Genomic DNA, 27,335 nt, shown 5'->3' on the forward strand with positions numbered 1-27,335 from the left:
TCACCTTCCTTTTCCGCCACTGATCACAGCCCACCGAGGCCCATGCAGAATCCACAGATGTCATTATACCTCATTTGGTCTGGCAGCCTCCACTTCTCCATGGAGATCGAACTCTACTATGGCAACCCCATCTTTGGGCGGTGCCCTTGGTCACGCTCCAAAAGATCGGGAGACCAATGACATGCGAGGCATTATGCGAGTCCGGCCCTCCACAAGTGTCACAGGAACGCGATCCACCAATGAAAAGCAAGATTGAGAACTGTAAGAAGTAGCCTTGTTGACCGCAAGCTATTGCTTGTCTAGAAGTTGGATTTTCTTTTAGTGACGGCAATTTGCGGTGTTCCTCGGTCGCCATGATTGGAGTAAAGAGAAGATGAGCGACGATCATGCCTTCCAGGCTTCTGTATATCAAGTACAGAAGCCTGGTCCATCCTTCGATTTTCCCATATTCCAACCTCTACTTCACCCCCCAAATATCCACCGATCACTACTCCAAGATGAAGACTGTCATCGCCTCTTCCCTGCTCCTCGCGGGTGCCTCCGCTTTCCCTTTCGTCGCCACCGCTGATGGCGTCGATTCCTCTCTGCTCCACGCTGAGCGTCAGCGCCTCAGGAGACAACAACCTGGCCAAGGCAACGGCGGTGCTGCTACGTGCCCATTCAACGCCAACCACAAGCCTGCCGCACCTGTGACTGCGCAGTTCCCAGTATGTTCGATTCATTCCCTCGTATTGATATACTTAGACTGACCACTTCGCAGTACAACAACGCCAAGAACGGCAAGAAGGGGAACGAGAAGGGTGGTTTCCTCGTCCCAGACCCCAACGACAAGGCCCATCAGTTCGTTGCGCCAGACTACTCAAAGGACATTCGTGGACCATGCCCTGGCCTTAACGCCGCAGCAAACCACAACTTCCTCGCTCATGATGGTGTCGTCACCTACAACGAGCTCGTCGACGCCCAGCAGAACGTGTACAACGTTGGCTACGACTTGGCCAACCTCCTCGCTATCCTCGGGTTGACTGTCACCGATGGCGATCTAGTCACCGAGAAGCTCTCCATCGGCTGTGATGCCACCAGCCGTACATCATTCAACCCAATTTTGACTGGATCCGAGCCCGGTCTCGACGGACACAACAAGTTCGAGGGTGATTCCTCGCTCACTCGCAATGATTTCTTCACTGCCAACGGCGACAATTTCAGCTTCAACGGCACCCTCTTCGGCCACATGACCAGGACTACTGGAGGCAACTATGATCTGAAGGGTTTGGCCCAGTACCGTTACGAGCGTTACCAGGAGTCTCGTGCCCAGAACCCCAATTTCTACTTCGGACCCCTCGCCTTGCTGCTGTACGGTGCCGCCTCTTTCCTTTACGAGCTCATGTAAGTTCCCTCGAGAGCACAAGACCCGCATCTATCGCGATTGTCGCGGGCTATGCCAGTTCCTGGACTCTTCCAGTCATCATTTATTTGAGCATTGCTGATTTTGCAACCATCCAGGCCATCCGGCACTCGAAACTACGCTCCCGACGTCTACACCATCTCCTCGTTCTTCGGCGCTGAGCAGAACGCTGACGGCAGCTGGAGATTCAACGGCAAGGAGAGGATTCCTGACAACTGGACCAACCGTGTCAATCCATACACCATCTTCAATGTCGGCCAACAGATCTTCGAGATGTACGGCCTGCACCCAGTCGAGTTTGGTAAGTTTCACCTCGCCTGAGACTCAGAGTCCACCTCGCCTTGTTGTCTGAGCGTCGCTAATTATTGTGTCCAGGTGGTAACACCGGCTCCGGCTCCTTCAACGGCGGCTTGAATTTCGAGTCCATCCAGAACGGCCAGTTCAAGCCAGCTGACCCCAAGGCTGCGTCCTGCTTCTTGTACATGCTCACCACCGAGCGTGTCCCATCATACTTCAACTCTGTTTTGACTCCAACCGTCGAGTCTCTCAGCTTTGCCGCCAGCAAGCTGAGCGGCACTGACTTTGCCAACCTTGGATGCCCCCGCCCGCTTACCAAGTAATTGTGGTCATGTCAACGATCGGGTACAGATGGAGCTATGTACGTCGGGACAGTCCCCGGGCGTGCATGGAATGGGAGGAACAGAACTTGAGAAGGAAAAGATCTTAACACCAGAGCGATGTCTATCATTGTACATACCAGCAATTTTCAGAGCTGTCGTATAGTCTGCAGCACTATACGGCATAGCCTTCACGACTTGTGTTCAGAGTTGTCAAAGTCGTCGACAAAGCCCGTGATTGTCTGTCGCCTTTTCGCTCGTTGCACTCTGCCACTAGACATTCCGCTCCCTCGACTGATCTCGGGAGGCGTTGATTGAAGCTGTGCGTCGATAGAGGCTAAACTGCCAACTGCCTCGCGTCGCCTGGTCTCGTTCGAGCCTAGCCATTCTGCTCAATCGTGTCGTCCGTAGAGGATGAGCCTGCATGACAATATCCTTTTAGTTGATAGCTGACGTTCGACAGTGGCTGTTGACTTCTCTGACTAACAGCGTATCCATGCGTAGCCATGCATGAAGGGAATTCAGAGTCACAAGTCATGGGTGTCGAAGTGAAGCAGACAAGACGGGAGTTCACATTGGAGCTGGTGCCGCTGACTAAGCGCTCTCATCGGCAAATCCTCGCTTCAAACATTCTTCGACAAGCTCGTTGAACATCCAACTTGCGACAACTTCACCAACGAGTCCACTCCCGACAAGACCTACTCATCCACCGCCACAATGTCCGACGCACAGCTCTACGAAGAGGCCTTCAACGTCAACACCCTCCTCGACCAAGCCTACGACCGCGTCCATCGAGTCATCGGCACAAGCCAGGACTCGTCCACATCCTACACGCTCGACATCAATTGCGAACTCTACCCACTCGTCGCAGGAGAGACATTCTCCATGCTGCTGGCTTCGACGTTGAACTTGGATGGTACGAAAGACGAGGGTCAGGGATGGAGAGGGAAGTCGACGGGCTCGACACTGGCGGATTTGTGGGATTATGTCTGCTATGGGAAAGTGTACAAGGTGGAAGATCCGGAGGATGGGGATAACATGTGAGTGGTCGGAGGCTGGTGAATACGGTAGCGTGGACTGACAAGGGAACAGCAAGGTTTACATCTCCTTTGGCGGACTTCTTCTAAGCCTGAACGGTCCTTACAAGAAGCTTTCACCTTTGAAGATCGAGTACGTCTACATGCTGCTCAAGAAGTAGTGACGGAGTATGAGGAGTTTTTCGAGATTTTGCGGAGACTAGGTGACAATGTCTTCGCACGCGGATGGTCCGCATAGGATACAGAAAAGTCGATTAGCGCGGCGTTTGGTGGGATTTGGGAACAAGAAGTTAGAACAATGAAGATGCCATGTCATGGACGGCGCTTCGTGGGTATCATAAAGTATGCGGCGGCCAATGCATCTTGCTCCTCCAAGACTGCATTCAGCACGTTGGGAAGTCCAACCTTCGATGAAGCCGTGACACAATCTCAATATACCCCGGGTCCGTTTCCATCGTGACATAGCCATGCCTGATGAAGAAATCCAGCAGCACAAGCGCGCAGTTGGGCTTGAACTTGCCATCTCTCATCGCCTCCTTCACATCCTCCACCGCCATCAACTCGAAGCTCTCAACTTCGTCGTCGGAAGGTTTTGGCACCACGTCTTCTGCCAGCTCCAGGTCGTAAACGTACTGGCATTCCGGTTGCAGCAGCTTTGTCTCACCTCCGGCTCTCGCGTCACGAATGTGGAAGTATGTGACTGTTCCCACAGCTTTGGCATTCTCCCGCACAATGTCCTCGGGCAGGCTGGCTTCTTCAGCAGATTCTCGAACCAAGCTCTCGAATGGTGACTCGCCTGTCGCGATGCCGCCTGCCACGGTGTTGTCCAGCATCCCTCCGTATGTCTGCTTACTCACAGCACGTTTTGGGACCCAGATCTTGATCCCCTCTTTTCCCTCATCTGTCTTGCTCTTGACATATGCAGTCATGTGGCACCCGTACGTGACGATGCCGAATAATGCACTTGCGGATCGTTCCATGCTGAACAGCAATTCTCCCTTGGGTCCGTACACTGGATATAGCTCATCCCTCCACTTTGACAGCACCTTGAAGTGACCAGTTGCATGCATTGCACGTATCGTAGCTTCCACCACTTTGCTCCTCTCCTGTTCCGTTGTGCCAGTCACCAGCGTCAAGCTCCGATCCTCATCGCTGATCTTCCAATCCGGCAAGCCTCTAAAAACCTCCGCGACTGAAGGTAGGATGTATCCAAGCTCTGCTTCTGGGTAGTCTTTCACATAGAGAGCATAGTAAGTGTTGATGTGGGCGAAGAAGAGCTTTGGATCGGTTTGGTAGTAAGGAAAGTTGTCGCATTCGTTGACTAGGTCAAGATTGGACTTGGGCCCAGATGGGATGGGTCTGGGTTCTGCATCCTCTAGACTGATCGGGCCTTGGTGTTCTTGTGCATCTGGATCGGCCGAGTCGCCGGTTTGTGGTCGTTGGTCGTCTTCGTCTTCTGACGTTGGAGCGGGCCAGCTGGGCATACGTGGAAGCTCTTTTGGAATGAAGTCTCGCAGACTTTGCAGATTGAACGCCATGTTGAGTGTTGAACTGGAGTGGTAGTAGATCTCAATCCACAGGTTCCTTGAATGTAAAGTACGTGTTTGCTGACAGGTGGGACAACATTGGAGGCAAGCTTACGGCGGGGACGATCAAATGGCTGGCGAGGGCAGGATGTGGCTAAACTTCGGCACATGACATCAACTCATTCACTCACACTCACGCTTCTCTCGAACCTTCCGATTTTGACTCGATCCGACAGGAAAGCTCGCTCGTGCATACCGTCGACTCCTGGCCGAGAAGGCCATAATCCACGGCGGGCGCTGAGGCTGGTAGTAACGCTTCAGTCCAATCCGGTGATACAGTACAGGACTCTACGCACGTTGTTTTTTCTGCACTATGTTCGGACTCATCATCTCCGGTCGGCCAGTCGACGCAACACCACAAGCAATCACAGAAGCCCAATATGCCTTTCGGATCCCACCGGCGCCTGCATTTAGCCACATCGTCGTCTTTATGCTACCAGGGACCCAGCTGCCACCAGGAACCGCCGCAACAGTCTTCGTTCAGATCCCGCCATCTCAAGAATTCAAGCTACTCGGGGGCATTGGACCCGGAAAGGAGAGCGCGATATTCAAAGTCAATGGGTTGAAGTCCGGGGGACCTAGCAACGACGTTATGATCGATGATGCCTCCAACGGAGCTGTACCTGGAGACATCGTCGTCGGTGTTTCGATCGAGCCGGAGCAGCAAGTTGCAGCTCAGCTGGCGACTTTGCAGAGCGGAGGAATGGCCAACAACAGTCAGCAAATGTCTTCAGCGCTAGTCCGGACGGATTCTGCTTCTGGCGGTAGAGCATCGACCAAAGTTCTTGCGCAGAGGATTATTGGAAATGCCTTCAACTTTCTGGCCTCGTTCGGAAGTGATACTGTGCCGCTGAAGGCTTTCCAGGACTGGTGGACGAAATTTGAAAAGAAGGTCGAGCTAGATCCATCATTCCTGGACCGAGCAGACTGAATGGACCTTTGCGAAAGGTTGGAACTATGATCATAACTCACAAGCCTGACACGATTGCATGCCCCGCCCGGTCACGATGATAGCGTCGTTATAATGGCAGACGCCTGGTATGACCGCCCACAGCTCCGGTCATGAGAAGTCTGCCCGAGGAGAATCGAATGTTGAAGGGCAGAATCGGCGACAGTCTGATAGGAGCGAACTAACCGCCTAATGCTCGCATTGGCTGGGATCAAGAAGTTTTTCCGGAATGGCATTCGAAGTCACAGTCATGGGAGGGTAGGCAGGCCTCTCTTTACCGGACAGTGTCGCCTGCTGGGAAGTCAGAGTGCTCCAGCGCTTCGTCGGGATAAATGTAAAGCAAAAGATGCAATGGACTGGAAAATGCGGATGCTAATCGGTGTGAAGGGGTCGAAAATCTAGAATTTGTGGGATATCGCCAGAACGCCAATTCATGACAACAACGCCGTCTACTTCAACTCCCAGTCCTTGTACGTCCATTTCTCCGTTCTGTAAGTCTGCTTCTGCTTCCTCTGTCCAACAGGCTTTCGCACCTCCAGCTTGCCATTGATCAGCAAGTTCCTGTAACGATCCGTGAGCAAGTTTCCTTCAGGCTTGAGTCTACGCAGCGAATCCTCGAGATCTTCAGGCAGAGTGACTTCCAGTGGTGCTTCTGGAATGGCGATCTGACCGAATCTTCGTTTCTTGTACTGCTCCGGACCATTGTTCTCGTCGGAGTCGGAGTCGTCGTTGCCAGTCGAAACCAGAGTGCCAGGACGGATCGCACGGTCCTTTGCTGACAGCTCGCGGGCAATCTTCTTGATATGCTTCTCCTGCTCATTCCTCTGCTTCTGCTTCTTCTCCCACTTCTCTTTTTGCTCACGCTCTTTTCGCGCCTTGATCTTGTTCCTCTCTTGAGGAGTTTTCCTCTTTGCGACCTTCTTTGTGTGGATCTCCTTCTCGCCCTCGGATTGAATGCCGTCCCACTCGCTCTCCCATGCACTCTCGTAGTCAGTCGCAAATGCATCCTTTTCTGCCTCTTCAACCCTCGCGGCCTCCTCGAGAGCATTACGTTCACGCTCCTCCTGCTCAAACTCGGCCTGAAGCCTTGCCTTCTCCGCCTCCACTGCAGCCGCCCCTTCACGCTCGAACAGAGCCGACCAGTCACCTACGAGCGGATTGTATGATTTTCCTGCCTCCGGTTTGCGCACGCTCGCAAGTGGCTTACCACTGGCTGTGAGAGGCACAGGTGCTTGCTTGAGCGATTTTGGCGCAACTTTGTCCTTTGGCGGCTCCAAGAAGCTGAATCGCTCATCCATGACAGGGGCAGCAGGCGCATCCCACGGATCGTGCTCCACTCGCTCATCCAAGTGCATACCACCATTTGTGCCACCAGCGACCATCTTCAGCCTTTGCAACTCTCGGTGTGATATGTATGTCCCATTCTTCTGCTTCTTGCCAGTCGTGAAGGTCTCTAGTTCTTCGCCCTTGCGCTTGCGCTTCTCGATTCCTGGAACAGCACTTCTTTGGGCGATAATGTCGTCGGCTCGGAGGAGTTTCTTGTTCTTCGATTTCCGCTCAATCTCTGCATCTCCCAGGACGTCGGTGGTAAAGAGCTGATCAGACTCCCTCTCGGCGATCACACCACCTTGAATAATCTCGTCGCGGACAGTCTCCAATCCACCCTGGACTTCGCTCAGGTCGACATTCTTTCGCCATGCCTTTTTGCCTTTGCGAGAAGGCTGGCTATGTGTCGCCGGTGCGGTCACAGGTTTTCCTGCCATTCTGAAGAGTCCGATCGGTAATGTTGGGTGTAAGAAGTGGTTTGCATAAATCTCCAAATTCTGAGGCGGAAGACAGAAAGTTCAGAAATCCGAAACGGACCTGTCTCCGGAGATAGAGGAAAGGGTCCATCGCGGTAAAACCCCCCCTTGTCGATATGCGGCCGCCGGGCTGAGGACCAAAAGCCACTTGCGCGTCGCATCTCCTTTCACCGCACGAGCCCACACCGACATCTCACTACACGATTCAATACCGGATATATATCATCCGTGGTTTGCTAGAACTGGACCTTTCGTAACAGCAATCAACACACATCACCCCCTCAAAGCCACCTTTCGCCGGATCCGGACAGCCACGAATACAAGCAGAGCAGCAAAAGGCGGAAGTGAACTTGAACATTGTTCCACTGCAGATCGGACGAACGAAGAGAAGCATTTCGTCACGCCTCAGACCCACGACACAAACGCTACAATGGCCCAAAACGTAGGCTCATACACAAACCCGCTCAAGAAGTTCAAGCTGGTCTTCTTGGGCGAGCAATCAGGTAAGAAAGCCTCACAAATGTGAACTCTACTCCAAATGCTGACTCTTTTCAGTCGGCAAGACATCCTTAATAACGCGCTTCATGTACGACTCCTTCGACAGCACCTACCAAGCGACCATCGGCATCGACTTCCTCAGCAAAACAATGTACCTCGAAGACCGAACGGTCCGCCTGCAACTCTGGGACACCGCCGGTCAGGAACGGTTCCGCTCCCTCATCCCCTCCTATATTCGGGACTCTAGCGTCGCCGTGGTAGTCTACGACGTCACATCGCAAAAGTCGTTCGCTCAGACACGCAAGTGGGTGGATGATGTTCGCGGCGAGCGAGGGAATGATGTGATCATTGTGCTGGTGGGGAACAAGACGGATTTGAACGAGAAGAGGGAGGTCACGGCGCAGCAGGGCGAGGAGGAGGCGAAGAGGCTGGGGTGCATGTTTGTGGAGACGAGTGCGAAGGTTGGGCACAATGTTAAGGGGTTGTTTAAGAAGATTGCACAAGCGCTGCCAGGGATGGAGGGCGAGGGTCAGCAGGCGGCGGCGAATAGTGAGTCATACCATTCTGAAGCTGAAGAGGAAGATGTGCTAACAAGTGCTGCAGCGATTGATGTCAACGTGAACCAGACAAAACCGGAGAGCGAAGGAGGATGCAACTGCTAAGTTGTGGTACTGATGATGGGTGTGCTGTTAGACATCTCTTGTACAGGACATAGCAATATATGCATAGCAGCATGAGCATGTGAATCTCAGTCTTCGTGGGAGAGTGCCAGAGCAAGCAGCGTGGAGTTTCAGGCGCAGGCTACGATCCTTATCATTTGACTGACAATTCGAAGGATGCAGGTCCCAGCTTTTGAAAAGACTCGTTCTGAGACTCGAGACCATGTCACCAAGTGTCCGCATGGTCGAAGGAAACAATGGGAGATCGAGTGTGCTCAAAATTAATTATGCATGATCTGTGACTGCTGTGAACGTATCTAAAACCATTCTGTACACTGCGCCCACAATCCCTTCTCGCTCTGCGAGGGATTGCCCGTGAATCCATATCCAAATCTTGCAATACTGTGCCACGCAGGATTCCGCGGGAGGCTCATGTGAAAACCTCCATCTGTGCGAGCCGTGCCAGAGATCAACCTCAAGTCCTTAGTTCCTTCGACAACTCGTGCTCTCCTTCACTCCGGTATCTTCTTTCCCAGGCTACCTGGAGCAAGCGGCGGTGGGGGTCCGGTCCCACTCCTCGCCCGTCTTTCACGCTCACCAACACCGACCTCCTGATTTGGCACCTTGACCTTCAGGGCCTGCCTTCCGCTCTCGAACCTTCCACTTGTCGCACGCTCCCAATCGCTCTGACCATCGAATTCCTCCCTTCCTAGCCAATATCTCTTGGTCGGAAACTTGACCATAACGCGACCCAGCGCACCCTTCCAGCCCTGTCCTTCGACTCGCCCAGCAGTAAAAGGCGACTCCGCCATTGTCGGATCCGTGCTTGTTGACTCCGAGAAGCCGGCGGAAGAAGCAGACGTGCTTGCGACGTATTGCCGTAGGATCCCACGTGCGTAGCTCATCACAATAATGCAAAAGTAGACACGGATCAAGCTGAACATGGCCAGCAGTGCGATAGAAGTCATCATGTCGCTCTCAAGGACAGCTCCGGCTAGACTGCCGGGCTGTGAGATTGCAACGGCATCCGCTTGTTGACCTGGAAGCAATCCCGGCGCAGGCTTCACGGTGATCTCGACGCTTGTGGCGTTGATCTCGGGACTTGTGAAGCCGGCCGTATCATCGATTGTTCCACTGCCTGCCGCACCGCCTCCAATAGGGCTGTCCTTCCCAGGCTCTTGGAGGTGCTGCGAGAGGACCATGAACCATGCTGTTCCGAATAATGCCGTGTAGGCAGCATTCACTAGCGTGTCGAGGACGTATAGCCAGGCCAGCGCAAGATTGTGAAGCGGTCGGGAGGGGTTTCTTATGCTCGGCATGAGGTAGATTCCGAGGACGAGGACAATGACCGAGTAGACATAGTGCGTGAGTTGCAAAGCGTTCAGCTCATATCCGGTAAACAGCGCGAGAATGCCGTAGAAGCCGGTGACTTTGTTTATGAGGAGCGTAAAGGTGATGAACTCGGAGGCGGTGCGGAGGGAGACGAAGTGGAGGAGAGACTATTACAGCAATAAATGTCAGTTCTGCCTTTGCTCTTCGAATGCGCGTGTGCAGGCAATCTTACTCGAGGTTTGGGGAAGCGGAAGAGGGAGGTCATGATCGCGTGGGCCGCGCGCGCTGTACTGCGTGCCTATCCAGGTCTCGTGCTCGTGGAATATTCGCGGGTGGGTGTTGGGTTGGCGGTCGTCGTGGTCGAGGGAGCGGCGGCAGGGTTGTGCGGCGAAAGGTCATTGCATGAAACTTGAAGACGGAGCCCTGGAGGTTCGTCCGAACAGGCGTGCTGACGAAGATTCGCGCCAGGATCGTTGGCGCCTGCCGCCGGCTCGTCATAATTCCCGGCCAGAATTACTTATGCACATCACTTCCGTCTTCTCCTTCTTGAACATCCGCCGCATACCGATAATGATTCGCATCATGATGCGATGCCGCACGTGACAGTATATCGGGAGACATGCTGTCACTCCTTTCATTCTTCGGTCGGCAACGTCTGACTTCCCCACAGGACAGGAGGAGGTGAATATTCGATCACATCCACCCAGATCACCGACATGGCCAGCGACGATATCGTTCAGCTTCGTGAGCAACTCGAGGACCTGCCACGAGAGCTATACGATTGGATCTACAAGTTGACTTTCACCGTGAACTCTGGTTTTGTCAAAATCTCGAAGACAGGCCGAAATGGACCGAAGGACAGCCCACGACCGTCGCCCTTTCCAAATCTACTTCACATTTCCCGTTCTACACGTGCCATTTACGCTTCGAGATACTACTCCCAATCTATCTTTGTCCTGAGAGACTCTAGGGTCGGCAATGATTGGCTTCGATCAGTTCCAGACGAGCACATGGAGCATATGCAAGACGTGCGTTGCTTATGGCCTGGAATTATGGGAACGTCTGCACCAGGATCGATCGATGCAAACTTTTCGACAAACGCTGGACTACTACAGCCGACAAACGATATTGTCCTGGAGTTGAGAAAAATCAATAATTTGTTTCAAGCCAGGACGCTCTACGAGACTGGGCCGCGCGGCATGATCTCGATGTTCACAAGTGAGGAAGAGGTTGGTTCTGCTTCGCCGCTGCTTAGTCCACACGGTTCGAATGTTAATGTGCTTGAATAGATTTTGGATTGGCCACTTGTTCCGCGATCATGGTGGAAAAGCTGAAATGAATTGAGCAGAAGAGAGCTCCAGTCTCCACAGCGAGAATTGGCGGCTCATCCTTGCTCCGTCTTCCGAGCGCTCCGAGACTACAGCTTGTTGGTACATCGGAAGTTCACCGGTGGTGAGCGTCAGGGGAGTGTGTTAAGGGTCGGGTTGGCCAACTGCCTCACAATCCGACTATTAGCTTGTGGACAAGGGTTGGCCCGTATCCCTCCGATGTGCCAATGCTACAGTATGGCGTCTTGCAAATTTGCCGAATGCTACCCGAGGATCGCATCGACCGAACCTAACGACGACTGTCCCTGCACGCAGGAGCTGGTTCGCCCTGGGCCCGTCCAACGATCTCACTGCGTGGACCTCGTCAATTGACAAGCTGGAAGATTGCGAAGTTGTCGCAACAAGGGTAGCGGTGTGACTTTGTTGCACAATAGGTTGACCATGTTCAAGGCGGTACTGGTTGGAACGTACCAGCAATGAACTCGTGTCCCGATGGTATTGCGAGTCGAATGACAAACAGTCAGTACAGTACCTTCGCACATCAGACGGATGAACCACTGCTGGCGGGCGTCAGGGGTCCGTCTCTAGGGTCGGATTGGCTGACTGCCTTGTAGTCCGGCCATTAGCCTAGGATTGTCCGATATGCTAATGCTGTATAAACCCGTCCTCCCCGTCAAGTTTGCTCACTCTTCCGCTACAACTGAACACCAACGCAACGTGCCGATCAATGTACCCAATAGATCACCTACACTCTCTCGCTCTTTTCTCTCAACATGCACGCCAACATCTGCGCCGCGGCGGCAGTCCTCATCGCCATCGTCAACGCCCGTATCATCGGCTTCACAGCTCCGTTGACGATGGCTCCAAGCGACGAAATCAAGCTTGGCATTACGGTCGGGTTGTTCGATGAAAAGGTCCTGGAATACATGATGGCCTTCGGTTTCACACCCGGCGACGAAACGAACGCTGGCGCCCTCGGCAAGCAAACGAGGCCAAAGTACTTGGGACAGGACTTCAGCAACACTACGAACACCATCGACCATTACGTCTCGATCCCGCCAAAGGCCAAAGTCGGGGAGACCTACACCCTGAAAGCAGCGCTTGTCTCGTCGTCTGGGCCCGAAAACGACGTGCTCCTCACAATGTACGCCCTCAAGGTTACGGTCGCTGAGACGACGGGTTCTCAGTTTGGCGACGCATCTCAAGTTGCAATTGGAACGGTCAATGGGCAGTAGAGAGGCGCCAGGAAGAATTGATGGGAACTGCAGGAAGATGTTGTAATGACGGCGTTGACTTGGCTGCACGACTACTGATGGTGGGCATATCGACAATGTTTTCTCAATAGTGTACTGTGATCAACGGCATTCACTTCAGACAAAGACCTGTGACTCAGTGTCATTCTCATACTCACACTATCTGGCATAGTCGTCTCGTCATTATGACTTTGGCATAGTCATGCAATCGCTCGTGGTCGTTCCTGCCTACTCAGGGTTGTCTTGGCCACTGGAGCTATGAACGAGTTTTCGTTTGTGACACCACTTCATCTTCTCCCAGCCACCTTTCCTCCCATTGTCAGTTTCTTACGACCGAACAACCTTCCTTCAACGAACATCGTCTTTTGCTCTGCACATTACACTAAGCATACTCGCCAACATCATCCATCTCTTAACATATTACGCCGAGAACCTCCGCAAACATGGTTAGAACCAGATCTCAGGTCCTTCAGAAGGTGAGACGACTCTCCTTCCAACCACTGATACCAGACGGCTGACAACGTAGCAGAAGCAGAAGTCCAAGTCCAAGTCCAAGTCCAAGACGACCATCACTCTCCGCGCACCACCACGCAGCCACCTCCTCAGACTCCCCGAAGAAGTCCAAAGCCGAATCTTCAAGTACGCCCTGCAGGACGACTACACCCGCTGCACCCGCAAGAAGTTCCGCTGCGCTTTCTGCGTCGACAAATGCACCCACTTCAGTGAGCCCGCTCTGCTACGCACCTGCGGCCAAATCCGAATCACAGCCGGCGACATCTGGTACGGCAACGCCACCTTCTACGTCCACGACGGACTGCAGCATTGTGTGGAGTTCCTGAAATTCTTGGGCCCGGGACGGATGGCGAAGCTGGGATTGATCAAGGATGAGCCGTCGTTCGGCGGAAAGGAGTACGCGGAGGAGTTTCTGAAGAATCTCCACAAGGAGGCCAAGCGTTGTGGTATGCGGCTGAGGGGCGATGCCGTCGAGGTGTCGTACAGGCTGTCGAACGGGGAGGATGGCGTGGAGAAGGTGGTGGCTCTGCGGACTGCGATGAAGACTGAGCGGAGGGGTAGCAAGTTGTCGATTAGTCGGACGTGTGTTCCTACGGAAGCTTTGGTGGAGTGTGAGGCCGTGGGGGCGATGTAAGTGAGCATGGAAGTGAGGGGGCTTGTCGTTCGCGTGGAGAGCCGTCGGAAGTCGGCGGTGGCTCTCTTTGAGCTACGAGATAGCTGCCGCAACGATGGAGAATATGTTCCGTCCACCTTTATGTCCAAGTGTGAGCTGTTTTCGGATGGGATCCGTCTAGCATTCCCCCTTTGCGACACACGCTCCGTACAGCCTTGCCTGGACACCGCAACGACGAGCGACACGTTCCGTCCAGTCCATTTCCAATCGTCGAGTCGTGCCCGTAGTGATTGTCCTCGTTACGCCATGAAATCTCATCAATTCGTGCTGATGCTGACGCAATGACGGCCAATAAGTCTTGTCAAACTCCTGGTCGATTGTTGAGCTGTTTCCGTAGGTCTCATCCAGGCTCCGATCTGGGCACTCCTAGAACCACTCAAGAGCCGTCGCAACGATAGAAAACATGACCAGTCCAAATCTACGTGCGGTATTGAGCTAAATATGGACGCCGCGGAACGAAGCAAGCGGCAGCGATCCCTGACCAGCGAGTGCTTAGCACATGTCATCAAAGTGAGAGAGCAGCCTGTAGGTGAGAGAGCGACTTACTCGTTGTTACATGTCGAGGTCTTCGACCTCATCGAACTATGTAAGAGACGGCAATTGCCTGGACTGGGCAGGCCGTAGCTTGCCTATGCAGGCAGTATGAAACGGCCAGAATCTTCGGCCGTTGGTGCCGCGCAGTGCGGTCCCATCACGGGCGACCTGTCATATCTCTGACCCTGCAGCGACCTTTCCAACGACGGCGGTTCTGCTCCAAAGCATTCATCTACAACGGCGCATCCCGTACCTAGTCTGCTCCGAAGCCGTTCTGAATTGTCTCCTTCCAAGGCATCGGATCGAAAGCTAAGCATGCCCTCCGCCTTAAGGCTACAGCAAAGCACGTGTGGCATGCAGGGGCCCGACCGCGGCTCTTGGTCTCCGACGGCAAATCCGCGTATGGCGTTGATCTCGAGAAGATCCTAGTGGCTCCTATGGGCGTTGGGACGGTGAGTCCGAGAGTCGAGTCAAATGTTCGATCTTTCAATCTTCCATCGTCCTTCAAAGATCGTCGTCAATGTCAATCTCATCCGCGTTGCTGACCTTCAGCCCTCCAGCAGACTCTCCACCGCCCTCAACCTTCGGTGGTCGATTTCCGCCTTCTGGTCCGCTAGTCGCCGCGACGAATCCAACTGGCGCCCTAGCCTGCCTCTCGAGCGCAGCCATAGCGTCCGCCTTCTGCGCGCCAAGCTCTGCTTCGTCCGCATCGCCCTCGCCGTCCTCTCCATTCGCTTGCGCTATCTCCTGCTGTCTCGCCACGGCCTGGCTCGCAATGAAGTTGACGTCCGTGTTGAACTGAGCCTGCACAGATCTCTTGATGCGCAACATCTCTTTGAACGTATCTTCGTTGCCATGCTGCACTTCGAAACCCTCCCACTTCCTCCAGAACTCCGCGTTGACTCTGGGATCGCAAAATTGGGATGCATGGCCATAGATGGCTCTTGCACGATCGATCTCGCCAAGACGGCGTTCCATCTCCGCGAACTTGACACACATGATGCCGGCTTCCTTGTCTGGCAGGGCGGCGATGGCACGTTCATAGATAGACCGGGTGCTGGTAAGACCGAAATTGGACGCCGACTTCGTGATGTAGAACTCGAACATCTCAGCTCGATCTTCGTCGGCCACAGCACGAGTAGCACGTTCGTAGATGCGCATGGCGTGGCGTGCGAGTCCTCTTTCCTCTTCCAGAGCGCCGTACATGAGGTAGAGAGTCTTCGCGAACCGGTCTGGACAGCCTTCCACAGCTTGCTCGAAGAGGTCGCGGAGGCGTTCGATGGAGATGCGCCTATCGACAGCTTTGGTGAGGTACAGGTTCCACAGCTCGAACGCGACAGGGTAGGAGAAGAGGTCGAGGCCACGTTCGTAGACCTTGAAGCTTTCTTCATGATAGTTGTTCTCTTCGAGCAGATTTGCGTAGTTGACGACAGTTTGGGGGGTGGCAATACGGAGTTCGAAGATACGGTCGTAGATCTTCTTGGTCTCTTCCAGTGATGACACTGACTCGACGAGGTCAACGTAGAATGACCACAGCTTCCAGCTCTTGTGCACCCTTTGTTGCGGCGAGAGGTTCTCATCGAAGTAGTCGACGTTGCTCCGTTTTGGAGCCTTCGTTGCACTGGCCATGATATTGACGGCTTGGTCGAAGTTCTCATTCCGCAGCTCCATCTCTGCCCATTCTGTCCACATCTCAGCCAGCTCAGCCACCGACTTGTACGGCACCTTGACAGCTTTCTCCATGATTATCCGAGCATTGGCCAGATCGCCGCCTTCTTCGTAGAATTTCGCATAGTTGGTCCAGAGTTCGTGAAAGCGGCCGACAGCCTTCTTCGGACTGATTGCTGCAATCGCATTCGCGTATGTTTGGACGATCATGGGCTTGTTGTCGCCCCATAGCAAGACCCGTTTCTGCCATTCGTTGACGTTGTGAGGGTTCTGTCGTAGAAGCACATCATTCACCAGGAATGGTCGTCGGTCCATCAGTTGCTCGAATCGCAGCATTCGAATGTCAAGATCCAGATCTGCGTCCTCATCAACCCTGCCTTTCGCCTGCCGCGCTGCAGAGTCCTCCAGCTTGATCGATATGAGAGCCTCCTCTGCTTCTGCATATGTATCGAAGACGACACTGAAGTCGCGAACAGTCATGACGGTTGTGATGCCCTCTTCGAAGATGTCCCTGGCTCGCTCGTATGATCCCAAATTGATGTAGTACCGGGCCAGGCCAACCCACAGTATACCACGCTGGTCCGGAAATCTGTCACAGCCAGAGCGAATGATCAACTCCACGTCGATCGTGCTGCCGTCCGGCAAAGGTACAGGATTCGGTACCAATCGCGCGTTGTCTATCAAGATTTCCAGCATCTCCGTCCAGTGCTGAAATGGTCCTTTTGCCTGCCTGCTTTGAAAGTTCGGGTTGTTCAGTATCCGGATATACTGCTGCACAGCTTCGGTATATTTCCCCTCTTTTGCCAGCAGATCAATGAACTCCTCCACATGCTCTGGGTGCAGCTGGATATATCTCCTCCACACTTTGACCGCCGTCTCTCCACCTGCCGAGTATGCGAACGGTCGGTAAAGCATCCATATGCGATTGTGCTGGGTCACAGGCAAAGCTCTCAGCGCGCGATCGCACGTCCTCCGTGTGAATGTGACCAGCGGCTGCTGGCACAGGAATGTGAGGTACATCTCCCAGATCTTTGGCATCTTGTTCAGGAGTACCAGCGCCCGCTCGAACAGAGCGTTGACCTTTTGAAACTCCGCCTTCCGCTTCGCCGGGCTTCGGCCTTGTAGATGCTTCACGCGCAACTCGAGGTACATCTTCCACAGCTTGTAGCTTCTCGGCAATGCATTGCAAGCTCGCTCCAGCACGAAGCTCTGTTCCAGAAGTGTGCCATATTGCCGTTTGAAGTAGGCATAGTCCAGCCACGCTTTGATGTTGTCCGGCGCGCGAAGAATGTCGTTCTCGTAGATTTCGTCGGAGGCTCCGCAAAGCCAGAGCTGCGACGAGTTTGGCGTGGCGAGACTCATGGTGTTTGATTTGCGCCGTGACGGGAGTCCAATGGAAAGGGAAATGAAGGGCAGACCGCCCGGCATCGCTTTGGGATGGGTTCGAGAGCGTGGCTACGATGCAAGGAAATCTTATGAGACGACCGAGATGCTTGGCGACGGCGGATAAGCTTTGGAGAGCTCCACATCGCTTCCTTCACATGCAACCAACACCCGTACGTACGAATACAACACGCAAGACACTCCTCGATCCTCTCGTATCTGATCCGGAAGCTGTGCAGAGGGTATTATCCATCTAACTCCATCACAAGCCACTCAAGATGTCGGGCAAGGTACGTTTCAATGGAGGACAATCCAACTGTACTTGACTAATGCATCTCCCCTCAGGACCGCGAGCAGGTCTTCCCGACCCGGCAGTCGCTGGGCATCATGAAGTCGAAGCTCAAAGGAGCTCAAACAGGTCACGACCTCTTGAAGCGCAAATCCGAAGCCCTCACGAAACGTTTCCGCGAGATCACAAGACGCATCGACGAAGCCAAGCGCAAGATGGGTCGTGTCATGCAAATCGCCGCCTTCTCCCTCGCCGAGGTCACATACGCCGTCGGTAACAACAGCATTGGATATCAAATCACCGAGAGCGCACGCAATGCAAAGTTCCGGGTCCGGACTAAGCAGGAGAACATCAGCGGTGTGTTCCTGCCGGCTTTTGAGAGCTTTCAGAAGGAGGGTGCGAGCGAGTTTGGTATGACTGGGTTGGGTAAAGGTGGACAGCAGGTGCAAAAGTGCAGAGAGACGTATACGCGGGCAGTAGAGACTTTAGTTGAGCTGGCGAGTCTGCAGACCGCGTTTGTGATTCTGGATGAGGTGATCAAGATGGTGAATCGAAGAGTCAATGCTATGTCAGTGCGACTCGGTCACGATTTGGCGGAGCATGATGCTAACATAGATTCAGCGAACATGTGATTATTCCGAGGACAGAGAACACGATCAAGTACATCAACACGGAGCTGGACGAACTGGACCGAGAGGAGTTTGTGCGGCTGAAGAAGGTCAAGGGTTTCAAGGAGAAAGCAGCTGCAGAGGAGGAAGCAGAGCGGAAGAAGAAGGCGGAGCGTGAGAAGGAGAAGGAGAATGATGAGGGCGCAGCGAATGGTCAACAATCCGGGGAGAGCAAGAACATACTGGGCGAAGACGGCGACGAGGATGTTATCTTTTGAGAGGCAAGCGAGCAAATACTTTTCAATTTCGACTCCACATTGACCATTGTTGAGTGAGAAATGGTCGCAATTGTACTGGGTCTTGCAGTCAAGCAAGCTAACATGAGTATGATCTTGACTGGAGATTGTACAGCAGGCCGCGCTTCAACGGGAACGCTCCTTATGCAGTATGCGTAATTCATTAAGTCGTGTGCAAGCTACTCTACATGCACTTTTTCAAGCAGTGCTCTGCTCAGCCTCCTTCATAACTGTATCCTGAGACTTCACCTCAGTCGGCGGCGTGCCCAAACTCTCCAGCTCGGCCAGCTTGAGTCTGGTCTGCTCGGCCTCATCCAGCTCCTTCTTCTGGCGTTCTTCTCGCTCGGCCTCCTCCTTCCGATCTTTCTCGGCCTTCTCTTTGGCGTCTACCTTGTCTTTCTCGACCTTCTCCAAAGCTTCCAACTCATCCTCCACCTCGCCTTCGTCGATCTCGCCCGAGGACAATTCGTTGATGGCATTGCCAATCTCATCGGCGTTCATCATCTCCTCTCGTAGCCCGTCCATCACATCCTGCACTCTCTCCACACCGCCCGTCTGCTTGTTGAGACTCTTCAAAGCCGCACCACTAGCCTCCATGACTTTCACGATCTCAACCTGATCGCTCGCCTGTTCGATCTTGGCGTAGACGTCTTCCAACTGTGTGAGTGTCGCTGTTCGCTGGCTGAGCTTTGTCTCTGCGGCCTTCTTTTGACGTAGCGCAATCTTCGCCGAGTGGAGCTGCTTTTTGCTCACTGCTTCCCGAGCAGCTTTGTCTGAAGCTGCTATTTGATCCGTGAGGAGGTCGATTTGAGGACTCAGAGAACCTATCAGAGAGCGGAGTGAAGCTATCGATATATCTTCTTCTGTAACTGGCGACGGAACTGGTTCGGTGGGCGATGCGAACTTGATGGTACCGGAGGCATCATGGTAGGATATTGCCTGTCGATCGCGCGCCAGGTGCACCATGAGGACGGACAGGTCGTTCGAACTTAGTCCGTCCTGTGCTCCGAGGTGAGGTCCAAAGGTATTTGCGAACATCTCTCGTGAAAATATCCGTGAGCTAGGACTCGTGGCCGTCTTCGAAATCGTGTCCAGTACTGCTTTCGCCGCCGCCTCCACGTTTGCAACCACCACAAAGTTCCCCTTCACAAGTCTGTCTTCGCTGTCTCCAATCACGCCCAGTTGCCTCAAACCCCACCCTACAACTTCTCCTACAGTGGGCACCCATCTCTTCTTGTATAAGCTCTCTTTTTTGTTCAGAAATGTCCTCAGTTCCACGAGCGCTCCAGCTTGTATGGCATCTTGCAGCACAGCACTCAAAGCCAGCGGTCTGCCATATTCCCCTTCCAAGTTCCTCAAGAGCTCCTCTCCACCATTCAACACGAAGCGATCGTTCTGAGCTCCACTCGGTGAAGGAAGTAAACCTGCCTTCGCTGCGGAGGTCAAGGCTCGGAGCCACGCGGATGAGTTTGCTGTGTAGCCATCGGGATTCGTTTGGCGCTGAGATCGAAAGTCGGAGTAGAGAGAAGCTAGACGTGAACGACTATGGAAGTCAGCGAGTGATTGAGCGTGGGGAGATCTTGGGGGATTGTACCTACGGAAAGCTTCTTCGTGAGTTCGCAGGAACTCCAGAAGCTCACTCATGGCCGGAATGTGTCCAGACGAGCGTCTTTAGAGAGAGGTTGGAAGTGTGTGAGTGAGAGAAACAGTTATACACGAAAAGTTCACGTGCCTTATCAACACTGACGTGATTAGCGCCAAAGACCCTGCAGCTCGTCTCTCTCACATGCACGCCAAGATATTGTATGAGTGGATGCGATTGACCTTCTCGTTCGATGAGTAAGAAGATGTTCAGGCGTAGCACTCTTTGCGAGTCGGTTTTGGGACTACTGGCTATGACCGCGGCCTTCTATGGCCTTACACAGACAGTCTCATCCTGTCCAATGTCCATTCCATCTATTCCACATCCTCACACGCCGATCTAGTGCCCATGTCCATCGTCTCCACCACGCTGTTCAGGGTCGAGCTTGATCAGGGTATCAATTCGCATGATCGCTACACAAGCCTCAACTGCCGACTTGAGCTGCTTCACCTTGCTCATGCTCGGCTCCAACACACCGGCCTTGACACAGTCGTGCACCCGACCGCGTGTGAGATCGAGACCGTAGTTCTTGTAGCCCTTCGCCTTGGCCAGCGCCTTCGCATCCGCATCCAGCGCTTGTTGTGTAGATGGCCGAGTAGCAGGAGTAGGCGTGCCCTTCGCAGGAGTGGGTGGGTGTGCTGAAGCTGGCTCCGACGTGCGTTGCGATAATGCATGGCGGGAGCGAAGCTGAGCAACGAGTTCCGAGCTATCCTTGGCCGCGTTGACCGCGAGTGTGTTGGGGATGACAAGCAGGGATGCGGCGAACGCACCGATGGCAAGCTGCTCACGGGAGCCTACACTTGTTGCCCACTCCTCCAAGTAGATGTGCAGCGCGGTCTCAACAGCTCCGCCACCGGGAACGATGCGGCCAGACTCCAAAGTGCGCTTGACGGCAGAAAGAGAGTCGTGTACCGATCGCTCCATCTCGTCCAAGGAGTACTCGTTGGCGCCACGGAGGATGATAGAGGCCGCGGTATGCACCTTGGGTCCCTTGACCAAGATGAGCTCGTCGTCCGATATCCGCTCCTGCACAACTTCCTTCGCCTCGCCGAGTGCCTTGGGATCGAAGAAGTCGTCGCCGGTGTTGATGTCCGCCAATGTGCTGATCATGGTCGCACCAGTAGCCTTCTCTATCCGTCTGAGATCCTCTTTCTTGCATCGACGCACAGCCATCGCTCCCTTCTCCACAAAGTGTTTCAAGCACATGTCATCGATTCCCTTCGTGGTAAAGATGACATTTGCGCCGGCCTTCAAGATCATCTCCACCCGCTCAATCACCATGCTCGACTCTCGTTCCCGAATCTTCTCCAATTGTGCCGGGTCGTCGATGACCACATTCACGCCAAGCTTCATTCGCTCTTTCTGAAAGTTCATGTCCAAGACTGCAATCTTCGCATCCGTGATCCTCGTCTTCATCGCTTGCGAGGCCACAGTGCAGTTGAGCGCATAGCCCTTGACGAGCTGAGACTCGGTTGCACTCTTTCCGTGAGCTTTGAGTACGTTGACCGCCTTGACTGGATATTTGACTTCTCCTCGCGCGTTGGTCGTCTTGACGCTGGTGATGGCGTCCACAACCATGTTGGAGAAGAACTCGGAGTCACCACCGATGATTTTGCTAGACATGCTCGTCTTTGCAATGTTGACCAAGCTTTCCCGGCCCAGAGTCTCCACCTTTGTGCTCACATTCTCGTTCATATATCGGACAGCCTCGCGCAGCGCCAGTCTGTAGCCTGTGATGATTGTGGTGGGGTGTATGCGCATCTTGACCAGCTCGTTTGCTCTTCGTAGTAATTCCGCAGCGATGAGCACCACACTGGTTGTTCCATCTCCGACTTCCTTGTCTTGTTGCTGAGCGAGGTCCACAAGAATCTTTCCAGCTGGATGCTCGACGTTGAGCAGACTGAGGATCGTGGCTCCATCGTTTGTGACTGTCACCTCGCCGATGTCATCCACCATCATCTTATCCAGACCGCTAGGCCCGAATGATGACTTCACGATGTTGGCAATGGCTTGTGTAGCGAGTACATTCTGGTCGCGAATATCTGCGCCGCTAATCTTCTGACCTCCCAGAAACAAGGTGCCTTGATTGCGCGACTGCTCGAAAATTCCCGCCATGGTTGGCGATTGCGGAATGAGGGGGGTGCGAGCTGAAGAAGGTCCTCGTCTGATCGATGCGGTAAGGACTGCTTGGACGGGTGTGAGTTCGTGCAATTTGCGTTATGATGGTGATGTGTGGTGTTGAGTTGAGCTTCAAAAAAATCGAAGTCCAGTCTGGTCGGGAACGCGAGGGAGCTCGAGCTTGATGGACATCTCTTGGCAACTTCCAGGCGTTCCTCCTCCAGAGCCAAAACACCTTTCCAATGTCACTAATAAGGTCATTGAAGCGATTCTGAACCTGTCCCAAAAACCTGCCAAAGAAACAGCATCTCAAGCTGATTTTCGAATACCTATGGATCACCGCATGTACGCGGCTCAGTGCCCCTTGACGAGCATGGCGTTCCGCGTTCTCGCTCGTCGAGGAGATGTCTGGCTCACATGCCCCACCCTACAAGCACGAAATCCGGGAGGACAGATGGATATGGGCTCTGTGCCGAATCATCTGCAGTACAGAAGGATAGCAGGAGCTTGGAAGTCAGTGTTCTGTGACTGGAATGCGGCATTGACCCGCCGCGACAGCTTCATCGGACAAGGAGCTGATGACGTGGTTATTCTCGCTTTGGACCTAGAATACTACTGTAGACCTGGGCACGGGTCGCTTGAGGGCGTTCTAAATGCATACTCGTTTGCCGACGTGCAAAACATGCCAAAACTTCAGTTCTATGGCTATCCTAACGGCCCACTCCGTGGATTTGCCAAGGAGTATCTTCTGCCGCATGGTATCCCTCAGGGGGCGGTCGTTGCATGTATACCAGCGCTTGGGCAGCTGACCGACGTGGGCATTCATCTGGGATTGCTCCGAGTGCCTGGCGCACTAGTTTCAGAGGCGGGAGGTACAGAGGCAGCGCTCAAGACGTGGATTAGGGAGGAAGTGTACTCGGTGACAGGCGTGTGGAACGAACAAATGGTACAACGTCTGATGCGCGCAATGTGTGTGGAGGCCTGGGACTATGATCTGGCGCTCTAAGAGCAGACGTGAGGTACTGCACCTGTCAGTGAAGGCTGGATGGCGGCCGATGGCCATGTGCCACGTTGCCATCACAATACTCAGGAGATCTAGGGATCCGTAGAGGAACAATGCCTCTTTGAACACGGTCAGAAGGATGAATGAAAGGCGATCGTGGGACTGCGTCCGTCGCAAGGACCAATTAATACACGTATCGATCTAGACTAACGATGGAGACGCGACACGATCATAAGCAACAGGCCGGGCTCAAATTGATCAATGATTCCTGGCTCTAGATGGCCTCGGGCTTCAGCAACACGGGCGCACAGCTGCTTGGGATTGTGGTGTGCTCGTAGCCACTGATCCTCCAGAAGAGCTGAGGGGCACCGTGGTACCAGTCACAGACTAAGCAAACAAATGTCAGCAAACCACAATCCGATCTGGAAACCCAACTCGCAAAGCACGAGAGCTCACTTACCGAGCCATCCCTTGAAGCTATCGGTGGAGCCACCGGGCGATTCTGGGGAAGACGTCCATTGCAGACCATTCTCATTGAGGTAATAACCACTGTCTCCATCTCCAAGGTTCATCGCCACGCCCGCCCAGGCCGCATATGGAGCGTACATCATGGACAGCTCCGCCGTGTTGGTGCCCACATCGAAGGCTTGGTGGCCGTTATCAAGCTGTCCTACGCTTCCGACGGTCTTGTTGACGTCGAACACAGGGTCGTACAGTCCCGCTCCCGTGTGAGAGGCATAGCTGTCGGAGTCAGTATCAATGTCGCGGCGATGGCAGAGTATAGTTGCAATATGCTTACAGGTACAGGCCACTGTGCAGCAGGTTGGCTGAACCAGGGAGTGGCTCGGTCTTCAAGACATATTTCGAAGGGCAGGTAGGCGGATTTCTTCCGATAGCTGCGGCACCCGCATTTGAGGCGAGGGCGACGGCGGTAGCGAGGAACTTCATTGTCTTTGTGATGGTAAGTTGTGGTGATAGTGGATTGGAGATGGTCCTGGTGTCTGAATGCTGATTGCTGACAAGGAAGTGGTTGAATGATTCTAGATACACAACTGACGAGGGCGTTTGGCGGATATATATATATATATATATGCGTCCTCGCCGATGCTTACTTTCCGAGTAAGTTGCTGCCAGCTGCAGTATGTTCGATGGCGCATGCCAAATGGAATCCGGCTCGAGATCGACGTATGCTGCTGCTTTAGCTGTGCTATTTTTGTTCACTCGTCGATCGAGTTACTGAGTCGCAAAGAAGTCCTTCGAAGAAAAGCCGGTGGTCGGTCACTGTGTGATCTTCGTACAGCGTGGCAGCGTAGCATCGGCTCCGAGCACGGCCATGGCTCTGAGGTGACTTCATACCAGCTGCCATGAATAGCATTTTGCAGCGCGCCAAATCTCTGTAAGCTTTTCGAAGGATTCCGCTGGAGGAAGGATGATGCCACGCTATGCTATGATCTGGAGCAAACTTTTAATGTAACACCGGGCCTGAATCCTGCATGAATTCTTCCGTGCATCAACACGAGAAACTCGCAGTGCTTCTACTTGAGCAATGGACCTGTGGCGGTGAGAGGCATCCCACCGGGATTCGTCATCACAACTTGAAGTGGCCGTGAAAGCCTCGGAGCCCTCCAAAGCCGGACTTGCAGCGACGAACGCTTTGGTCAGCAATATCCACCTCGAAGGGCCAGCATGGAGGCCAGGTTCTCATCACCAGTCGTCCCTTCTACTCGGCCGGCAGCTGCCTTTATGCTGTGTTGCGTCCTTGGAACCTAAGCTCTGGAATGGCTAAGAGACTCGCCTTTGTCTGACCGCGTAGCAAGTCTATTCGTATATGTCGCCTGCTTCTTCTGCATACACACAAGCCACTATCCCTTGGGGACCGATACGATGAATGCAGTCGAGGGGTCCATCATCCTTGCAATTGGAGTTGCGAGCCAGCGGTTGTGCGTCTTCTTCGGGTGCAGCTGGACGGCGCACATCCAATATCTCTTAGCAACAGTGGCTCTGTTTGTTGGAGCAGTGAGGCCTTTCGAGAGGTATAGGCGTAGTTGTAGCACGACGGGAGAAGGCTGCTAGGCACACAAAACACCGGAAGCTGGCCAAAGAAGAGGCTCGCTCAGGTGTCAACATCCATCAGAGACCACATGGCAGGAGGAGGACTGTTGATGGTCAGATCGAATGGACGCGAGTGACGGCACTGCGACATCTGCCTGATGATGGTGTGAGTTTTGTTGAAGGACACAAAATGTATTCAAGTTCATGGTTCTGCCACCTCATCCGCGATACCTTCTTCTGGTCGATAGTAAAGTACTCACTCGAGTCGAACAGTACCTCAACCTTGCATTGGAGGCGAGTGACAAATGTAGATAATTTGCGCGTGTCTAACACTGATGACATCCATGGATGTCCCGAAAGTGAGGCCAAAATAAGCTTTTTGTACGTGAGGCAATCGCGCTCGTGTCTGGACAAACCGCGTCTCCCAAGCATCGAGACATTTTGCCCCGCTACATCAACACACTTCCGCAATGGACGACGGCTACGATGTGCCTGACGCCACAGACTGGCTCGAGACGCCTCTCAAGGACTTTGCCAGCCTAGAAACCGCACTTCACTGCCAAATATGCAAGGAGTTCTACGACACACCGATGATCACATCATGCAACCATACTTTCTGTTCGAAGTGCATACGAACCTCACTTTCTGCGGATGGGAAGTGTCCAGCGTGTCGAGGTCCAGATCAAGCAAGCAAGTTGCGCAATAATTGGGCGGTGCAAGAGGTGGTGTCGACATTCATCACAGCAAGGCCGGCAGCTTTACAGGTGGCGAGGAAGGCACTGGAAGAGGAAGGCCAGAAGAAGTCTGGGAAGCGAAAACGACCAGTCGTCCTGGACTCAGAAGATCTCGTCGAGGTAGAGGGCCCGGCTCGAGCAACAAGAAGCAAGAGCAGGCGCATTGCGGCATCACAAGAATCACATACGGAGGCTATCGAGATTGAGGACAGCGAGGATGGGGAAGAGGACTACAGATCCGGCACGCCGGCGGACGATGGCTTAGTCGCCTGCCCGCTCGAATGTGGGAAGCGCATGAAGGCTGAGGAGGTATTCTTGCATCTGGACAAATGCGAAGACGAGAAGAAGCAGCGAAGCAAGAAAGCGTCCCAGCCTTCTGTGAAAGCGTTTGGGGCCACGCGGCCGCCGTCAAGTCAGGATACACGACCTCAAGATCGCATCAATGAGCTCAATTACTCTATGCTCAAGGAGACTGCATTGACAAAGAAGCTCAAAGATGCGGGGATCCCTAGTTGGGGTGCCAGACAGGGCATGATCAGTCGACATCGAGAATGGGTGAACATATGGAACGCAAATTGCGATTCTACACGACCTCGGACGAAACGGGAGCTACTACACGATCTCGACGTATGGGAGCGCACACAGGGTGGGAAAGCACCGACCGCCCAGGGTTTGAGCAGCAGCATCATGCGAAAGGATTTCGACGGCGATGCATACTCCAAGCGGCACCATGACGAGTTCAGCAGGCTGATAGCGGACGCAAAACGCAAGAAAGCAGTTCCAGCGCCAGATCCAGCTGTTTCGAAAGGGATAGACGAGTCCGAGATGTCAGTGGACGGCAATGCCGATGCACAGCAAGTCTCCACGCCATTGCGTCGACCGAATGGAGGAACTGACGCCGGTACGGACGACGACGTATCGATGCCGTACGCTGACGATCCAGAGGCCCTGTCAGCGGTACGCAAAAAGGTGCAGGTTGTGGACCTGGATCCATCCAGCGAGCCAATTTCGAATGCAGATTTCACGAATGCACAAGCAATGCCTACGACCTCCCAGAACAAGTCACTTCGGCCGCAAGAGGAGCCTCCAAGTATGTTCAACGCGAAAGTCGAGCCTCCCGGAAAATCGGGATTCGAGAGCAATCCTACTTTCGAGGCGCCATCTTCATCGCAGCCATCTGCGCATCGACTGGAACATCGCTCTAGTCAAGATGAGCATAGCATGCGTACGCAGCCCCGCGCTATTCCCACGCACCTTCAGATGAACGAGACAAAGAAGGTGCCCATGTTCCAAGTGCCGGAGCAGCCATTGTCGGATCTCGACGGTGGCTCCACCAGTGTGGGCTCATGAAGATATTCT

At 53.7% G+C, this 27,335-nt stretch overlaps 15 protein-coding genes across 15 annotated transcripts; 8 read left to right on the forward strand and 7 right to left on the reverse strand.

Moving 5' to 3' along the window:
• Positions 1-497: 497 nt before the first annotated feature.
• On the forward strand, positions 498-2,022 carry CPO (secreted chloroperoxidase; the record flags this gene model as incomplete). Its single annotated transcript, XM_003849377.1, has 4 exons — positions 498-707; positions 761-1,383; positions 1,501-1,703; positions 1,778-2,022. 4 exons carry the CDS (start codon positions 498-500, stop codon positions 2,020-2,022), a joined length of 1,281 nt encoding a protein of 426 aa, XP_003849425.1.
• Positions 2,023-2,736: 714 nt separating this feature from the next.
• MYCGRDRAFT_47713 (uncharacterized protein) lies at positions 2,737-3,217 on the forward strand (the record flags this gene model as incomplete). The annotated part of the gene is made up of 2 exons (XM_003849378.1): positions 2,737-3,059; positions 3,112-3,217. 2 exons carry the CDS (start codon positions 2,737-2,739, stop codon positions 3,215-3,217), a joined length of 429 nt encoding a protein of 142 aa, XP_003849426.1.
• Positions 3,218-3,439: 222 nt separating this feature from the next.
• MYCGRDRAFT_87525 (uncharacterized protein) lies at positions 3,440-4,969 on the reverse strand (the record flags this gene model as incomplete). Its single annotated transcript, XM_003849630.1, has 2 exons — positions 3,440-4,393; positions 4,955-4,969. 2 exons carry the CDS (start codon positions 4,967-4,969, stop codon positions 3,440-3,442), a joined length of 969 nt encoding a protein of 322 aa, XP_003849678.1.
• MYCGRDRAFT_47656 (uncharacterized protein) lies at positions 4,956-5,573 on the forward strand (the record flags this gene model as incomplete). The annotated part of the gene is made up of 1 exon (XM_003849379.1): positions 4,956-5,573. The coding sequence occupies one exon, from the start codon at positions 4,956-4,958 to the stop codon at positions 5,571-5,573; it is 618 nt and encodes a 205-aa protein (XP_003849427.1).
• Positions 5,574-6,040: 467 nt separating this feature from the next.
• Positions 6,041-7,354, reverse strand: MYCGRDRAFT_87527 (uncharacterized protein; the record flags this gene model as incomplete). Its single annotated transcript, XM_003849629.1, has 1 exon — positions 6,041-7,354. One exon carries the CDS (start codon positions 7,352-7,354, stop codon positions 6,041-6,043), a length of 1,314 nt encoding a protein of 437 aa, XP_003849677.1.
• A 241-nt stretch (positions 7,355-7,595) lies between these two features.
• MYCGRDRAFT_101238 (uncharacterized protein) lies at positions 7,596-8,553 on the forward strand (the record flags this gene model as incomplete). Its single annotated transcript, XM_003849380.1, has 3 exons — positions 7,596-7,896; positions 7,949-8,440; positions 8,495-8,553. The coding sequence occupies 3 exons, from the start codon at positions 7,824-7,826 to the stop codon at positions 8,551-8,553; spliced, it is 624 nt and encodes a 207-aa protein (XP_003849428.1).
• Positions 8,554-9,101: 548 nt separating this feature from the next.
• MYCGRDRAFT_62470 (uncharacterized protein) lies at positions 9,102-10,276 on the reverse strand (the record flags this gene model as incomplete). Its single annotated transcript, XM_003849628.1, has 2 exons — positions 9,102-10,049; positions 10,115-10,276. Coding segments are annotated over 2 exons (981 nt in total), but the record flags the coding sequence as incomplete, so codon positions are not given.
• A 3,197-nt stretch (positions 10,277-13,473) lies between these two features.
• MYCGRDRAFT_105739 (uncharacterized protein) lies at positions 13,474-14,040 on the forward strand (the record flags this gene model as incomplete). The annotated part of the gene is made up of 1 exon (XM_003849381.1): positions 13,474-14,040. The coding sequence occupies one exon, from the start codon at positions 13,617-13,619 to the stop codon at positions 13,932-13,934; it is 318 nt and encodes a 105-aa protein (XP_003849429.1).
• Positions 14,041-14,687: 647 nt separating this feature from the next.
• On the reverse strand, positions 14,688-17,258 carry MYCGRDRAFT_110783 (uncharacterized protein; the record flags this gene model as incomplete). Its single annotated transcript, XM_003849627.1, has 1 exon — positions 14,688-17,258. The coding sequence occupies one exon, from the start codon at positions 17,211-17,213 to the stop codon at positions 14,688-14,690; it is 2,526 nt and encodes an 841-aa protein (XP_003849675.1).
• A 254-nt stretch (positions 17,259-17,512) lies between these two features.
• MYCGRDRAFT_101240 (uncharacterized protein) lies at positions 17,513-18,409 on the forward strand (the record flags this gene model as incomplete). Its single annotated transcript, XM_003849382.1, has 3 exons — positions 17,513-17,524; positions 17,580-18,091; positions 18,145-18,409. The coding sequence occupies 3 exons, from the start codon at positions 17,513-17,515 to the stop codon at positions 18,407-18,409; spliced, it is 789 nt and encodes a 262-aa protein (XP_003849430.1).
• A 216-nt stretch (positions 18,410-18,625) lies between these two features.
• MYCGRDRAFT_75652 (uncharacterized protein) lies at positions 18,626-20,089 on the reverse strand (the record flags this gene model as incomplete). The annotated part of the gene is made up of 3 exons (XM_003849626.1): positions 18,626-18,769; positions 18,833-19,970; positions 20,022-20,089. The coding sequence occupies 3 exons, from the start codon at positions 20,069-20,071 to the stop codon at positions 18,626-18,628; spliced, it is 1,332 nt and encodes a 443-aa protein (XP_003849674.1).
• A 319-nt stretch (positions 20,090-20,408) lies between these two features.
• MYCGRDRAFT_110785 (t-complex protein 1 subunit alpha) lies at positions 20,409-22,297 on the reverse strand (the record flags this gene model as incomplete). Its single annotated transcript, XM_003849625.1, has 1 exon — positions 20,409-22,297. One exon carries the CDS (start codon positions 22,182-22,184, stop codon positions 20,409-20,411), a length of 1,776 nt encoding a protein of 591 aa, XP_003849673.1.
• Positions 22,298-22,465: 168 nt separating this feature from the next.
• MYCGRDRAFT_110786 (uncharacterized protein) lies at positions 22,466-23,193 on the forward strand (the record flags this gene model as incomplete). The annotated part of the gene is made up of 1 exon (XM_003849383.1): positions 22,466-23,193. The coding sequence occupies one exon, from the start codon at positions 22,519-22,521 to the stop codon at positions 23,191-23,193; it is 675 nt and encodes a 224-aa protein (XP_003849431.1).
• A 271-nt stretch (positions 23,194-23,464) lies between these two features.
• MYCGRDRAFT_95788 (uncharacterized protein) lies at positions 23,465-24,138 on the reverse strand (the record flags this gene model as incomplete). The annotated part of the gene is made up of 3 exons (XM_003849624.1): positions 23,465-23,577; positions 23,651-23,931; positions 23,990-24,138. 3 exons carry the CDS (start codon positions 24,136-24,138, stop codon positions 23,465-23,467), a joined length of 543 nt encoding a protein of 180 aa, XP_003849672.1.
• Positions 24,139-25,712: 1,574 nt separating this feature from the next.
• MYCGRDRAFT_87533 (uncharacterized protein) lies at positions 25,713-27,326 on the forward strand (the record flags this gene model as incomplete). The annotated part of the gene is made up of 2 exons (XM_003849384.1): positions 25,713-26,803; positions 27,182-27,326. The coding sequence occupies 2 exons, from the start codon at positions 25,713-25,715 to the stop codon at positions 27,324-27,326; spliced, it is 1,236 nt and encodes a 411-aa protein (XP_003849432.1).
• Positions 27,327-27,335: the final 9 nt, after the last annotated feature.

The sequence above is a fragment of the Zymoseptoria tritici genome, chromosome 9 (genome assembly GCF_000219625.1).
Source record: "Zymoseptoria tritici IPO323 chromosome 9, whole genome shotgun sequence".
NCBI lineage: Eukaryota > Fungi > Ascomycota > Dothideomycetes > Mycosphaerellales > Mycosphaerellaceae > Zymoseptoria > Zymoseptoria tritici.